The sequence below is a fragment of the Ptychodera flava genome, chromosome 16 (assembly GCF_041260155.1).
Source record: "Ptychodera flava strain L36383 chromosome 16, AS_Pfla_20210202, whole genome shotgun sequence".
Classification (NCBI taxonomy): domain Eukaryota; kingdom Metazoa; phylum Hemichordata; class Enteropneusta; family Ptychoderidae; genus Ptychodera; species Ptychodera flava.
Window position 1 is genome coordinate 22,663,582 of NC_091943.1, and position 18,004 is coordinate 22,681,585.

The window sequence follows — 18,004 nt, forward strand, 5'->3', positions numbered from 1 at the left end:
ACCGTCCAATAACTTTCCGTATTTTGTATAGTACGCGGAGTCCCGAATACGGGAGACGCGCGACGCGCCTGTTTGACCTTTGACCTAGCTATTATCGAATGTAAACAAACTATTTTACGGTGAGTTATAGACATAATAAAAACTTCCACCAAAATGTATTCGTAGTATAAGATATAAAATACGCTAAACACAAAGTTGAGTCTAAATGCAATTGATTTTATTTTAAAAAACTAATTACATTGAAAACATTCAGCGAAGTTTGCTGGTACTGAACTGAAAATTAATTGGCTTCGTGCAACGCAAGGGACTTGTTCTACGGAGCATAGATCGCGCGCGTTCCACTCATATCGCGCGTGCCGCATCCCTCAAAATTTACCATAGAATTAGTTTATACGGACGATTAATGGAGGGAGGTGTATAATAATAGGGTTATACACAAAATACGGCCCTGTATGGACTCGGGCTCAGTGACTGACGTATTGGACTCGCCTTCGGCTCGTCCAATACGTCACTCACTGAGCCCTCGTCCATACAGGGCCGTATTTTGTGAATAACCCTATAATACTGAATTCATACTACAACTGAAATAAAAAATATACATTTAAACTATGCCCAAAAAGCAATTTTGCACTCAAGCCAAGTACTCATTTGACCGAATGGAATTGGACGATGTCAACAGATTGTAAGAACCACGATACGCATTACCCTTATATAGGTGGCGCTATTCTCTTCACAGTGAACTTGAAAGAATCGACAAATTTTCGGCAAAAACGTAAATCATCTCCGACCGTTTTATAAACCTGTGTAATATGTATGCACAATCCAGTCCTGACGAACAGACCACCTGGCAATGTTTTTGTAGGGCAACTGGAACCTGGCGGACTTTGACGAAAATAAATTATGTTTGCTAGCACGAAAAATTCGTTTCCAGCTTGTAACTTGCATTTTGTAAAGCAAATTGCTGGACAGGTCTTGGTTTTTATTGCCGTTCAAAAATACATTTTCGTCACTATAAGACTGTAGGTGACACTGTGTATACTCACCTGAGAGGAGTTGGGAAAAGTTCAGCAGAGAATATGTAAACCATACCAAAAGAACAAGTTACCAAAAATTTACTGATTGTAGCCAGGGTGATTCCTACCCATACGGTAGCACCACCTTTAAAAGATTAAAATTACAAATACTTATGGCATTTCTATACATCAATGTAAGTAGTTTCTATGATCGAGATATGATTATGTGTTTGGCTATCTGTTGGTCAGTATCTCTGTATCAACGTCTCTAAGTCCATGTTATTATCTGATTCACGTCGCACATTTTTCTATATGAATGTGTTTTACTTGGCTGTAGGTACTCACATGGTGGTACAAAAGCTGCAGCAACGCAAGTAATTCCACCGATGACCATGGTGTAAAACATCGACCAACGACGACCCATTCTCTCGGTGCCCATGATAAACAAACCTAGACCATAGGCAGGAATCTCGACAGCCCCGGCCAGGAAACAGTTGAAGTAATCATTACCACCCAAGTTGGAGGTGTTGAATGCCAGACCGTAATAGACAAGTGTATTGACGAACCTTGAATGAACAAAAATACTTTCTTGATTCCAATATAGATTGCCATTGGTTTTATATTGATGATATTGCTATCGCTGTTTGTGTGACCATGTTATGTAAACTAAGACAGGAAAGATCGAACTCAACAATAGCTCTCATAGTAAGTCTCTACCTAAACCAGCTTTGCGTACGCTTTTAGACCATTGTACATCGGAAGATACTATGATATTTTACTGTAATCGTTTCGTCCCAGTAAACATTGCCAGGATCTTATCTAAAATATAACTTTTCATAAATATCATAAAGAAATTATCAAAAACAAATTATCGTGTAAATAACTGTAACAAATTATGATTATTTAACTTATGTCAAACGACCCGAATCAGAAGGTATACACTAAAAAGACACTTAACGATACAAAAACATGCACAGGAGACATGAAGACAGATGTGACCTGTAATAAGATCAGTTCGGGACTATCATTGAATGGACGGCAACTTGTCGCCTTTTAAAAAATATTTACCAGTTGTAAAACAATATAAGTGTCTTCTTCCTCATGTTAGGCAGTCGAAATAAGTCCAGCATAGTCCCTTTCTCCTCACTATGTTTGATTGTGTCCTATAAAAACTCAGAGTAATAAATGTTAGTAATGGCAGAGATGGGACACTGAGCCTAGAGATTCCTGAGGATTGAAATGAAAAGATTACTGTACATTTATAGGTCCCCAAGATACATTTAAGGTATGCCCTGCATTGTCTGTTTGCCTTTCAAGTCTACTTGGAATCTTTCATGGTGATAAAGTAGCATCTAAGATCAATAGTACTCGCAAAACTCAATCTTCCCCACACACAGTCGACATCGAATTACCAGCCTTGCCTGATAACATACATTCTAAAGTGATCATCTATTCCGATATAACCCTGATCACGTGACATTAGACTGTCAATATGACGTTACCGAGAATGACAGTATCTATTGCCCCTCATTTTGAAAGTAATAATACGAAAAGCATACCATCTTCTTAGCTTCGTTCATTTTCATCGGGTTCCAAGAGTCACCGGAGATATCTTCTGGAACGGGTACATTGTTGACACGTCCACATTTCCGTATAATGTCCTCGGCCTCTTCCTCTCTTCCAACGGCAATTAGCCATCTTGGAGACTCTGGTATCAGCCTTTAAGAACAAATACATGTGTAAGCATAGAGAAAGATAGATAGAGTCGCAACGGGTATTGTTTAAGGCGCGAAGCGGTTACGTAACCCATCCATGTTCGCCTCGCCTCAGGTTGCTCTCGCCTCTCTTTTCCGAAGAGTGCCGACCATGAATCCTTCGGTAATTTTCGGATTTTCGCCAATTGTTAAGCGAAAGTATGTTCGGCAAAGTTTGTGTTGTTATTTTCGTGTGGTGCTGAGCAGAATTGACGTACTGGCGAAAACGGGAGTGTTTTGAGCTTCAGGAAAGTGAGTTTTACCGTTTTAAAATTCCTCTCATATTTTTATGAATATATAATGAGTGTGTTTGAACCAAATTTGAAAGTCTTTTATCGATACTGTCTGGTTTTACTCAATGGTTTACGGTCAGTCATACCGTCTTTCACACGTGCGTCAAGGAAGGACATGTTTATGAAACTGCTGGCGTGTTATGTTTTGATTGGCGTGAAGCAGTGTTTCTGGCATGAGAGCTCACAAAGTAACTATGGTTGCTACGCGACTGGCAGTACGATGCCATCTCGTCGTATATTTCGCATAATCTCGTGTAATTATCAACCACAAACAAAGCCTCCAAAAAGTTTAACACCCTTGAAGCTCATTTTAATATGAAAAGCCAATAGTCTACCGAGACGACCATGGAACAAAAGGCATGCAGGCGTTACCACTCTGTCTATGTTACTCTGTGGTGTAAGTCATTACACTTCCGAAGGGTTGGCACTTACAACGGTATATATATATATAATATATATGCAGATGTCCTCGTGGGAAATTATATATATATATATATATATATATATATATATATATATATATATATATATATATATATATATATATATATATATATATATATATATATATATGCAGATGTCCTCGTGGGAAATTACAATGCTCGATGTGGAAAGCAGAGCTTTATAAATAATCACTCAAATTACTTCATGTACAAAGTAATAATATAAGGTTATTCACACAATACCGGGATTTATGTCCGAGTACATCATGCACCGGAGGTATTGTCCGTTTTGAGGTCAAAGGACAAATGGAGTCCAATAATACCTAAAGTTATTGTACTCTGCGTCAAAGTTATTGGACTCCGCCTCCTTTGATATCAAAACTTACTGTACGACGAAACTCCATAGGTTACAGACGCAGGTGTATAATAATATATATTATCTGTATCAGGATTTAAGTAACAGCTATTATCACTTTGTGCTTGAAGTAATTAGACTCTGAAATTAAGGCGCGATGGTACCTGATCAGTACTGCATGGGGAGCCAAGGCAGTCGACTGTATTATTTTCAAATCTCCGAAACAGTCGCCTTGGTAAATAACTGATGTACACTTATGGAGCTTTTGATGACATAGATGTTTATTCTTTGCTACATGATAATTGTTATAAACTATTCCTGCTGATGTCATATCTTCGTCATTCATCTGACAACATCTTAGAGAACACATAATGATCAAGTCTTTGCATTTGCATGACGTTACTACACACCATTGCTGTACTTATTTCCGTTCGAGTGATTTTAAACTGCATGACTGTTTTTGAATATATATATATATTATATATATATATATATATATATATATATATATATATATATATAATCCCATGGTATTTTTCTCTGTTTGACGTCATCGTATACGAGTGTTTTTCGCGGAGCCGTACAACTTCGAGCCGAAGGCGAGAAGTTGTGCAGCTCCGCGAAAACACGAGTATACGATGACGTCAAACAGAGAAAAATTCCATGGGATTATATATTTATCACATGAACAGTCTTCTTATTTTTCTTTGATGTGGATAGATCAAAATTATTGTAACAAATTGCATGATTTTTTATCGCGATTTTGTGTTTTATTTACGCGGATTACTTACATTTAATGAGTAAAGCGGTCCGTCACCCAGGAGATGTGCAAATGTTTACAGGTATACTTTCATTCATAAATCCCATTAAGCTAAAAATTTGATACATGGAATGGTATCTCCACCAATCAGACATACGGATTCGATCACGTGCGCGTGTCAATCATTGTCTCGCGCTGGAGCGATGCAAGGCAAGTCTGCCATCGGCGGACATAGCTTTCACCGCGCTGGCGACGGATTACGATAGTATTTTGAGTTATTTAGAATATCTACAATTATATTTATAAAGCGAATGCAACGGCACGATCGAAACAGTAGTGATCATTCTTAGAGATGCTGTGGCTTTTAAAATATCACAAGTTTACGGCCTTGGCGAGCCCGAAAGTTTCAGATCGATGACACAGTACACACACAGTGTACGCTTACAGTGGGCACTGCGCGTCACCGATCTCCGCCGGTGGCCATCTCAGTCGTCAATGTTTTCGTCATACGGACTTTGATATTTGCTGTGACACATATATTCCCCGTAGGTACTTCCCAATTTTGTTACTTGACGGGAACTCCGTTCTGTTGTGAGTGTTGTCCGAGTCAACTTTCGAAATGCATCGGATTCTACAACGCTGCACTGCAGAGTTTACGCTACAGGTCGACAGCTCAGGTTTGATTCCGATCGAGAAACAACGGAATAATTTGTGTGATGAAGGAAATTTATCGTTGTTCGTCGATATTTGTGCCTTCTATGTCGCTTTCCCGAAGTTTATACGGAATTCATTTATTAAGTTGAACTTTCGTTGAGGAGTGTCTTTCGAGTTTATCGCCAACCGGGATCGCCAGGTACGACTTCGCTTGGCGATCGCTAGGTATAGTACGACGCGACAACGTCCACGTCCACATTGAGCCTTGCAACTGGAGCCGTGACGTTACTGAGCCAAACGATCGACGGTATCCTCATTCGATTCTTTGGGATAGCTAAAGCTTTAGGGACTCGAAATTTCGTTGGGCATGCCTTCTATGTTTCCGTATCTGGATTTGTCGGGTCACCTTTTTGTCAAAATGTCATGAGAGCACGGTATCGATCACGACAATCGGTCTGTGTCGCGACGTGCACGTACGAACGGTACCATTGCAGGAAAAAAGTTCCGGTTGGTGACATACAACAACGCTAGCGGTAATATGGATTCTTATCCGTGCTGGTGTACGTCACACAGGTTGCGATCCGGGCCAGTCCATGTGGTAAATATATATATATATACCCCTACTTCTACTTCTGACGTCAGAAGTAGGGGTATACGGGGTCGGCACTTTTTTTTCTACTGAAACTGTTTAGCATTCTCGTGCAGATGAAAATTGAGTGGGCACAAAGGTGTTTACTGAAAAATGCGGTAAAGGTAATAAATAGCGAAAACGTCAAGGCTTTTGGTAGCAATTGTGAAAGTTTGTCTGTTTTTTTTTTTCTACTGGGGAAAACGAGAGCGTTCATTGTCGTCTGCTCCCTACGTTTGCTACTATACTACTGTACTGTGCTATCTCGTCACGGGCCGTAACAGCCGAGTCATCGCTCAAAATCGACCAATTTATCACCGAACAAGAATCCAACATATAATATGATGTATCAAAATCAACATCTCATCCTGTCAGGTGACGGGTTAAATTTTTAGCATCGGCAAAGTGTTGTATTGCTGTTGAACTTCTGCGGTAGGCTGTAATAAAGCGAGAATGTTTACTGCAGTAACGTACGGCAAACGCGGTTTTCAGAAGCTTGTGCCACTTCGTCGACAGCTCGATAGGAGCCGCGGCCACAATGAAGTGTTTTCATAAGACACCAGTAAAATCGAGATCGAATGAACATTACATGCCAAATGTTAAAAGTTTCTTTTTGCGCTTTGTTGACTGTGATTGTTTATGATTTAAGTTTCATTCATAATTACAACGAACGATGATACACTTTCCAAACAACGTCCAAGGCGTTGAGAATATGCGAACGTACGATCTTCATAGGGCATCGTACTCCTCCAGTCCTCGCCAGTTTCGAGCAATATAACTTTCCTAGGTACAGTGTGGTTGCATAAATGACCAACAAGAACGATGTGATACAGTTCAATTGTGGTTTTATTCATATATTATGACCGAAGTCAGGAACTGACAGCAGTAAAAATGACGACTGCAGCATTGCACAGCGTGTTCGTTCGAATCGTATAGTGTAAACAACGTGTAAGCACCGCTATGAACAGCAAGACAAGGTTAAATTTCGATGCATTATTTACATTATTACTTTACCTTCAAACAAAATAATACATCTGAAGATACTATATCGTCCTCTGTTCCCTTGTCCTCACTGATAACGGCTATATGCATTCAAGTTTTGCGCGGAAAATCCGACAGCGAGAGACTACTCTGACGCATCGAGAGGAACGTCCGTCCGAATGTGAACGGAATCAGCTGGAGCCGTACCACTTCATCCGCCACGCCGACATAATAAAGGTCCAAATTACATCGCGCGGGAAAGTGAAAATAAAAAAGTGGGTCTATGCATGTGATAAATATATAATCTCCCAGTATTTCTCACTCATGTGACGTCATCGAAGACTCGGGTTTCCCCCAACATAGCTGTATCCCTCCGAGCCGGTAGGCGAGGAGGGATACTGCCGCTATGTTGGGGGAAACCCTCGTCCTCGATGACGCCACACTCGTTCGAAATACTGGGAGATTATATATAATATATATATATATATATATATATATATATAATATATATATATATATATATATATATATATATATATATATATATGTAATGTGTGTGTGTGTGTGGATATGTGTGTGTACAAATTTCCCAATAAAAAATCGATTGCTCACCACCAGTAAGACAGGAAGAGTATCGTTGGAACTGAGGTCACCAACTGTAAAGTTTTCCACTCTCGAATCATATAGCCATGCAGCGCCAACATCATGTATCCAACTCCAAAGAAGATCATAGAAACCATCGCAGCAATTGTTCGTTTTGATGGACCAGTAATTTCTGTTACTGAAAGTAATTTTTTGAAAATTGTGCGGAACAGTTAGTTCTCAAAATTTGTAACTGAAAGGTCTCCCGTGTTTTAGTATAATTAAATGAGTTAAATTCGAAAACAAGAAAAAAGCTAGCAACAAATATTTTTCAAGACCATTGAAACATTTCAACAACAACTGGGTGCCGTGAAACTAGCTATACTGCTATGATACGAAAATAAGGTTTTTTGTTTTTGTTTTAATCTTTTTTTTGTAGACAGAATTAATCAAGCTGCTGAGAATGCAAAACAATTTTGAAAATAACATGTAAGCAAGTCATTGTAGAGAGAGAGAGAGAGAGAGAGAGAGAGAGAGAGAGAGAGATGTTACGTATATCGTCAGCACCAAAGTAACAGGGGGTACTGTGCTAAAGTTATTTTGGATTTTCTTTCAGGTGGAAGACATCCTAAATTATGAGAACAAGTAACAAAAGCGACCATCCCAAACGTGTTTTACTGTCAGGAAAGAAAAAAACTTATTTCTTCACCATGAGAATACAGCGACGAAATCATTTTTTGACATTTACAAGCTGCATATTTACCGGGCATATATCATATCAAATTGTGCTGCAAGAAATATAAGCGAGCATATTTGCCATGACGTTTCTTCTCTGACTTCAAAACAATGAATCTCTACTTTAAAGGAATGCGGTATCTTACTGAACACAAATGCCGCTAAAAAAGCTCCAAACGAGGTCATTCCAACAAGGAATCGAGCAATCGCGAACATCCAGAAGTCAGTCGAGAAGGCGGTGATCACTCCGAAAACAGTCATACCAGCAACACCTATCAAGAAACCCTTTTTACGACCTATCCTGCTAAAAAATAATGAGTGTCATTCAATGTTGGGAAACATAAGACACACACACACACACACACACACACACACACACACACACACACATATATATATATATATATATATATATATATATATTATATATATGTTATAAATATCATATAATATATAATATTATATATTAAAATATTATATTATGTTATATTATATTATATTATATTATATTATATTATATTATATTATATTATATTATATTATATTATATTATATTATATTATATTTAAGCAATAAAGCACACCCAGCGACTGTATAACACGAGATTTTGACCACTTCACGGCATATATGCGCGAACGATAGCGAGTGCATACATGAGGTGAACTTATCAAAATCGAATGGTATACCGTCGCTGGGTGTGATTTATTGCTATTATATCATAACAGTATATTGAACTTCTGGCGTGCAACGTCATAACGGATTTTTGCTCCAAGTTGAGAGCTAGCGCGTATGCCAGCCGTGGTATATCGCAAATATACAACGGTTCTCTCCTCGTCTCTACCGATCAGATCGCTGCATTTGCGCCATCAATACACTGGTATGACATAATATTATATTATATTATATCATACATCCTATGCCTGTATTGCCATTCTTCTATTGTTCAGACGGTACTGATATGTATCCATATTTTAACTAGTGAAAATACGAATTATATTTTCACTGTAACCGAACTACTTACAGCTACGCGTACGTGTGACCTTCGTTGGTATGCATGACCTTCGTTGGTATATGTACATATAAAACAGCTGAGCGAATAAGACAAATGACAATCCGAAACGTCATTATAATTATGGTCAAAATTTTGTTGTTTGCAGTCATTTCATGGGCATTGCACTTTGGCACAAGTACAGTTGTACCAAAAACATACAAACAAACGTATTGAAAATTTGTATCATTTGCCGACACCTGTCATCGTTCACTGCCGGTCCAATACAATACAGCGTTTTCATGTCGTCTACGCTGCTGAAGATACCGGTTGACAGTGCATCATGATAGAACCGCTTTACGACAAGTTTCCTGTTGATGAACTTAAGTATCTGGGTTGTGCATTACATCGTTTACAGCCGTAAATGAGCCACAAAAATCCAATCGCACCGAAAATAGTCGCGACAGACAAGGTTGAAGGTTCACATAATATTTATGATTTGTACCTGTCAGTGAGATTCAAAGGTCATGATCGTATGTGGTGGCACCGGTGCGGTGCAGGTTTCAGATACAATGTAAGATCTAGGGAAAGTCAAACTTTCGTTTAGGTTGTTAAAGGAAGTTTAGTTCTATTTAGACAAGCCAGAAACGAAAATATGCGAGAAGACGACGGAAATACCTTTGAAATGTTTTATTCGTACAACAACAAAGTCACGAATGAGAAACGACACTTAAAGCTTACAGTGAACTCACTCCATGTTTTCCCTAATCCGCTTACTAAGATGGTAAATTCGGCAAATTTGATGTCTGGGGACATGTGTAATTCTTCGAGATAAACTGACTGATACTGGTATAATATCCACTGTGCATTCATAGATGTCACTCAGCTGCTTGCTCTATGCTCCCATCTGTACTGTTCATACTCGATCGAGTTTGAAATCGAACGCTGGCGTGGCGCGAGTATTTTGACCCGATTTTGGTGGCCTCATAACTTTCACGCAGGGATGAGGTTATGTATGAAAACACGAAAACACACCTTAATAGACACTCCAGCCTATGTTTTACATCCACCGTCATTTTAAACTAAAAATAATTCTTCTTCAAATTGTGAAAACCTGTGTCGCCATCGTAATATTTAAAGTGTTCGCTTTAAAAGTGCTCCATATACCCTCCTTTGAAATGGAATGGTCAAATAGCGGAATAATATCAAGAAGTGATGCGGTTGTCTTCACTCCTTAGCAACCGGCCTTTTATAAGTACAGTCAGGAGGAAGCAAGGTCGATTTTAGTTGATTTCGTCGCTAATTTCGGAGCGTTTGAGGAAAACAGTTATAACCAAAGCATGCATGTATGATAAAGGGGTTATTACTCGAAGTTTGGGCGATACCGCTTCGTATTCTCGTGATATGTCCGCATTTCGTGTAATAACCCCTAAATATTATATTATATTATATTATATTATATTATATTATATTATATTATATTATATTATATTATATTATATTATATTATATTATATTATATTATCTTATATTATATTATATTGTATTATATTATATTATATTATTTTATTTTATACTATATTACACTATGTATGTGTGTATGTGTATGTTTCTGACGGACACACGTTATAGTGTTTGTTTATGGTAGTATCGACGACACTCTGGCAATAATTGAGATCATAAGGTCGCTTAATAAAATCATCTGCCTCTAAAATAATTTGCCAAATCTTAACTGTCTGAAGAATATAATTTATTGGCCCTACACCAGCTGCCAATTCGCCCAATTTCGCAGTGACAAATAATCTACCCCAATGAGGATTGGCAAACTAATATATATTAATGCGCTATCTATTCAGAATTGTCACATATCGGTTAGAAAGAGCTACAGAAAACCAGAAGTAACAAATTTCTTGATAGTCACGTTGACGTTGTTGTTTTTGACGACGTCAGCTATGAATGCAAATGTCACTATATACGCTGAGCTTATAGGTGGACGATGCATAGAAGTCGACGCATGGTCGAAAAGAAACATAGGAATATTATGTTTTCGTTAGTTAAATCAGGAATAATAGTGTTAGCTATAAGTGTCACTTGACCGGGAAACGAAGCGCAATGGGCCTACAATGTCCAGAGACTATTTCCCCATATGTTCAAAATCACATTAGGGGTGGACCATTTGATATCCTGGGGGGGCTTGGAAGATTTGGGGGGAAAAAAAGATGCCAGGTGGAGTTGCTCGGAAAAAAAAATCTGGCTTTAAGTGGCTGATGGAAAAACAATTATGGACCATTGTGACTCGGAAAAGAAAAATCTTGGCGATTGTTCGATGCACACTGCTGCAGCATCAATAAAAATCAAGCAGTAGCTCTGGAGTTTTATAAAGCATAAACCATTTCAAGCTTGAGGAACAATAACTTAGAATTTATTAAGCGAGGAACCTAAATAAATACACAAACAAAAACACTGAAAAATTGTCAAAAGTTACAGCTACTATCACTGTAGCTTTCAGCAACTGAAAACAAGAACTCGTCTGCAGTGGTCTCATTGAGGAAGATTTTCACACTATTTCAGACGGCTTTTCTCTCAGTCATCTCCTTTATATTGTAAATCACTGAATATGAACAATTGTACAGTATACATGACCTTCTGATTAGAGGAAGTATGCTGAAATTGAAATTGCTCACCAGTGTTTTCCAGAAATGTGTAAATCTGAATGTATGGATTTTGTCAAAATACCACAAGAAGAGAGACAGCCTGCCATAAACTGGGTCAAGTGGACTCAGTCAGCCAAGTGGACTGTTCAACTTGCTAATATCACTAAAACCAGGACACTTGTCAGACAATGACATATTTTTTTCAAGCACAAGTAAATGCCATAAATGTACATGATTTTACAAATATTATACATGTAGGATACCATCATTTCTTCTGATGACACCAGTGATGTTCTCAGAAAAGTTTTCACTGTAAGTTTGTTAATGCTTAATGTAGAACTCAGTAATCAGGTTGTTTGATTTGTATTTTCAGTGTGTTACCCATGGTATAAATAAGATCTATAAACTGATATTTTTGTAAAGTGAATCAAAAATGTACATGTATTTACATATCTTTATTTAGTTTCTTGAATATAGTCTGTGTGCGATAGAACAGCATCTTGTAACTCGGTGTGAAAAACCAAGCAAACAAACATTGCACCGAATTTGGTAAAAAAAATATATCTCGAAGAAGGAAAGTGAAAAAAAAGTTGCCAGCATATGCCCTGTAGAAAAAAAAATTCATGGTGAAGAAGGTGGGGATAAAATGGCTCTCCACCAATCTTCCAAGCCCCCCCCCCCAGGATATCAAATGGTCCACCCCTTATTATATCATACCAGTATATTGATGGCGCAAATACAGCGATCTGATTGGTCGATAAGCGAAAAGAACAATGGTATATTGGCGATATACCACGGCAGGCAAGCGCGCGAGCTCTCAGCTTGAGTAAAAATCCGTTTTTGACGTTCCACGCCAGAATTTCAATAAACTGTTATGATATAATAGCAATAAGCACACCCAGCGATGGTATACCACGAGATTTTGACCAGTTCACGACATATATGCACGAGCGATAGCGAGTGCATATATGAAGTGAACTGGTCAAAATCGAGTGGTATACCGTCGCTGGGTGTGATTTATTGCTTAAACATATTAGGTCTCTTTTAAAAACACTGATTAGCTTTGTCTGAATATATATATACTTTGTCTTACCTGTCCAATATGTATCCAGAGACGAACGAGCCGATCAATAATCCAGCCATGTAGAAGGACGTCGCCATTGCATTTAGAAACTCACGGTCGCACACAAGATCAAACTGTCAAAAGCAAATATGTATAAAAGCAATGTGTATTTCCGTTAACAAACCATAGAGAAATAGGTTAGGTCAGTCGAGAACTGTTTTTATTTTTATGACACCGATCCAAAAAAAATTATAAAAATTCGGCGAAATCATAATATACTTCAAGCAATGCGTTATTGAATCATACCATAAGATCATCAATATGCATGGATCAAGCCTATCTATCATAGCTATTGAATTTCGAAAGTTTCGAATTCTGTGGGTTATTTTGTAATGTTCTCTGCTCATCGTCTTTTAACCTCTTTCGTAACAGCACATGGAATAAGAGCACGCATTTATCGTTTGGAACAGTTTCCGTCATCAAAAATCGGGCAAATTTGAGCGAATATTGGGAAAAGATGTAAGCTTAAACATATAAGTAATTTTGACTTCATTGTTTCACCTGCGGTGTATGGCAAACCAGTGCATGTTACCCTAAGTTTCAAGAATGTGTCTCGGAGTACTGCATTACTATGTATTATTGTTATTAGCGTTAGGTCATTTGCTTCTATAATGGCTAGTGAATTCATTGTCAATGTGTCGAGCTCAACCAAGGAGCGAAACTGAACCAATCATGTACCCCTGAAGTACGGTCAAACTCACTGAATGTAATCGATTCATGGACAGGTAATTTTGTACATCTGAAGCCAATCGAAATCACAAAGATCAGTTTCTGTACTTGGTAACAGACAATAAACGGTCGAACACATTCAGTTCACAACAGGTGTACTATATGAATTAAACATTCAGCAGCTACATGACAAGATGACAAACATTTGTTTGAACCGTGATAAAATTCACCGGAATCAAGCGTTTTGATTTACAGCTTATAAACATACAGTTTTTCCTTGAACGAATTGGAAACAAATGTTATATTAGAGTAAGTCTATAAGTTAACGTACTGAACATTGAACATTGAACACGCAAACGATTCAGGGACATATCGCCTACCATATTCTTAGCGCAGCTCAATGTCGCTTGTAATATGTGTACATCTGAAGTCGGTCGAAATCACAATGGTCAGTCTCGGTAGAAGGCCACTTACAATAATCGGTCGAACACACTCAGTTCTAAATAAGTGCACCATACGAATCAAACTTTCAACAGCTACATTACAAGATGACAAACATTTGTGTGAACCCTGATAAAATCCACTGCAATCAAAGACTTTGATTTACATCTTATAAACATACAGCCTTTCCTTGAACGAATTGGGAAATAAATGTTATATTAGAGTTAGTTTATGAGGGTACGTATTGTAAAGTAATTTGGACTTAATTGTGTCCCGAACAGAGTGTATTGCAAACGATTACATATGACCCGATGTTTTCAAGGATGTGTCTTGGAGTATTGTATAATTTCATAGATGGCATTCGGGTTTTTTTCTGGTCCCTCAATGGGCAATTTTAGCTAAGCGTAATCTTGCTATGAAGTACTATGTTGCATCTGCGGTCTTATCAAAATCGTAATATCGACGATCAGTTGGACACATTGCGTTCACAATAAAATTGCCATGTGCATCAAACTATCGGCATCTATATCTTTAGACGAAATACTTGTATTCGCACCCTAATAAAAAAATTGCAATCAGAGGTTGAATGGACTACATACAAGTAATCTTTGCACTTGAGCAAATTGTCAACACAAAACTACTAACCCTACAGGAATGGTATCCTGTAGTAACTGTTAAGATATTGCCAGTTAGTCAAAATCAGAAATTTGTCTAAGTATGCAGGTCGCTACTTTGGGGAAAACACTACAGACACAAACACTACACAGAATTAGACTCTTGTGAATACACATACATTGATCACATTGCAACAAGATTGGCTTAGAAGTATTTTACTTCTCACTGCAACAAAAGAATATTCAACATTATACGTTGGTCGTCCATCCCTATTTAACCATCAAGGGACCATCATGGTGACTTAATATACAGTTTTAATGCAATGATTCTATGTGCCAGCTTACCTGCTGGGGCACCGTAGACTTGTACTGCGATTTGTCGTACTCCCATCCATGGTCGCACTTTATCTTCGTGTAGTTTACATGTGAAGTTTTTCCATTCTCAATGGAGTATATGATTTCTCTGTAGGTAATATTATATCGATAACACTGGTCGAAAGATAACTCCGTACCGCATCCAATATCAGTGTGCTTGCTTGGAATAGTGAGGTTTTTCACCATCTGGGCACAGTTGTCTGTGAAGTTGGCTAGACAAATCTGTGCGCTGACTTCGGCGGCATAGGGTATTTTGCACCAGGAGTTAGTGCTGGCGGCGAGGAACACAGGGCCAATAATGTCGTATGAGAAAGGAATGGCTATTAGAGCCATCAGAAAGCACACCACCTTCTGGTATTTGCCAAACTCGCCGAGGATATGCTTCAAAATGTCATCGAATTGCAGCATTTTTTACTAAGGATGAATAAAAATACACCGTGTGATTACTTTGACACTACAAAAGGGTCAATAAGAAATCGGAGTACAGTTTCAACAATGCTGTGTGCATTTAAGATGAAAACCTATACTGTTAATTGATGACCTCTATATAACCTTATATATACTTATGTCATGCCGCACATGGTCACCTAAGGTCATTGCACGGGTCGTCATCCAACCTATTTTCAGTCCGGCTGGAGGGTGCGTATGTTACCATGTAAGAAACGTTTGAACAATCACACATGCTTTGCTGAAGGATTTTTCACTGTTTGACTTTTTGGGATAAAAGTAAAGATTCAGACTCGTTACTTTAAAAATATTAAATCAGGAAAGGATGTTTCTAATGTTACGGAAACAGCTCGCTCGTCAGAGAATTCACTGTTTTCTCCAAAATTAAACAATACTCTAAGAGTATTGTGTGCTTGGAGATCTGTTTTTGTGCACGAAATGCAAAAACAAGCTATTTCCGCCAGGTTCTCCTTTGGGAGAACCACCTGTTATCTCTACTGATCAGCGACTTGCAGATATTAGTATCCAAGTTAGTCACATTCTGACACTATTGAAGAGTGTAAATGAGATTAGAGAACGCCAGAATAATATTGCTTCGTCACTTGACTATTTCAATACACTTGAGAAGACCTTCGATCAAGACTGGCCACGTTGGAAACAGAAAACAGCAAATTAAAACAAAGGAAAGAGAATCTCAACAAACAAGTGGTTGAACTTGAACAAGGTATGGAAGAACAGAACAAATACAGTAGCAGAGAAAATACTGAAATTCACGGTATACCAAAAAGTCTACAGCCCAACTAAATACTGATACTTTTGCACAGAGAATCCTGCAGAAGATTGACCCGGATGTCAACACTAATAATTTGAATGTTACACATAGAATCGGCCGTAATACGACCGTGGAAAGGAGTATCACAACAGCCATGCAACCGTTGCAACGACCTATCATCGCAATGTCCTGAAGTCGAAGGAAACATGACAGTGTCTTCAAGAATAAGAAGAAAATAATGAATTCAACTGTAGATGTAGTCGGTTTCTGAGAGAAAAACAAGATCTACATAAATGAAAACCTTGCTTTACAAAAAACATCCAAATCGACTACACCCCTAGGTCTTCTGGAGAAGCCATTTTTAGGTTTTTTGGAAAATCCAATATGGTCGCCAGGTCATCTGACCATTAAAAATTTGTTGGAGCAGGCGCAAGAGTACTCATATGTACCTATTAGCCCTGAGTTCTAGGTGAGCGAAAAGGGTTATGGAAGAAGGAGAAGAAGAAGAAAATTGAACTCCAGCAAAACTAATACGGGCTTGCGGCTTGGGTCCCTAAAATCCCCAAGGAAACCAACTGGGGCCCAGCCAATAGGTGGTCTACCTAAAACCCCAGACCTGAGGTTTTTCTACACAGTGTAGGCAAGATGGGATGGGAGTTGTCTATGGTCGACCATTTTTAGACATCTTTCAATAAGTCGAACAACATCAGCAACTGCTCGTTTGCAACAATATTGGTGAAAAGGGTCAAAAGATACCGATAATGTCCCTTTTATTGGGGATGGTAGGGGTTTCTGTCGAACTGGAAAATCATTGAACAACACTTTAGCTAGGTTTACTTTAGTGTTTGCGTTTTTACAAACACAGGGTTGTCAGGGGTTACTTGAACGTATTATTGTGTGTGATATTTTATATATTGCAGTAAATATTAAAACTTGTAATGGGTCTTTTACCCATAACCTTTTTTATTGCCTTTTTTTGCTATAGATGACAGGGTTCAGATTGGTTCAAATCATATTTATATATGTGTGTGTTTTCCCTCGGCCCCAAATTCTCTAGCTTTTCTGCTTTTTCTTTTGGCTTGAAAGTGTGTCATTATTTCAGCTAGATCAAGACCTATAGTAGGTTGTGACAATTTGCATGAAAATTAGTTCAAACAGAAGTGTTCACGACGAAAGTGCCCAGCAATGAACAAAGGTAAGCCGAAGGACAGTGAAAGGCTGAGGCCGAGGTGTGATTATGGCTCAGACACATGAAGTGGGGTGGCGGCCGTATGCGAAAAAGATGATTGAAAATTCCTTACCCTTGTGCTTCCTACTAAATTGTGGTCTTGACGATTCAGCTTCGAGAGTTGGCAAACTGTAAAACACTGATATTTTCTCCCGAGTATCAAGAATTAAAGTTTGAAATGTAACAGGATCTATATGCTATCAAGGTAGCTAAGGTGCTGAAAAGTGGTAAGAAACAAAGAGAAGCTGACCGATGCTGGTAGCACAAGAATAGAATTAATGTGCCGTAAACTTTCACACAACTTCTCGCCAGTGACCCAAATCAGGAACGATGACATTAATCTGACCTTAGTTTCAATGCTGTATATACCCTTGTAAAGGTGCCTCATAACAATGTCCAGCATACGCAACAATGGTCAATCTTCCCATGAAATCCCTAATGTTCAAACGCTACTGTATCCTTGGTTATGGAATATGCCAGATATAACTGCATCTA

The 18,004-nt window shown here is 38.3% G+C and overlaps 1 protein-coding gene across 1 annotated transcript in view; it reads right to left on the bottom strand.

Moving 5' to 3' along the window:
* Positions 1-17,780, bottom strand: part of LOC139114326 (organic cation transporter protein-like) — a 30,100-nt gene extending 12,320 nt beyond the window's left edge. The window contains exons 1-9 of the mRNA XM_070675975.1: positions 17,583-17,780; positions 15,033-15,476; positions 12,934-13,037; positions 8,345-8,499; positions 7,494-7,662; positions 2,573-2,732; positions 2,082-2,176; positions 1,359-1,579; positions 1,044-1,158 (exon numbers count right to left, since the gene is read on the bottom strand). Of these exons, the coding sequence (XP_070532076.1) occupies positions 1,044-1,158; positions 1,359-1,579; positions 2,082-2,176; positions 2,573-2,732; positions 7,494-7,662; positions 8,345-8,499; positions 12,934-13,037; positions 15,033-15,470 (1,457 nt within the window). The 5' untranslated portion in view covers positions 15,471-15,476; positions 17,583-17,780. The remainder of the gene's footprint in view (positions 1-1,043; positions 1,159-1,358; positions 1,580-2,081; positions 2,177-2,572; positions 2,733-7,493; positions 7,663-8,344; positions 8,500-12,933; positions 13,038-15,032; positions 15,477-17,582) is intronic.
* Positions 17,781-18,004: the final 224 nt, after the last annotated feature.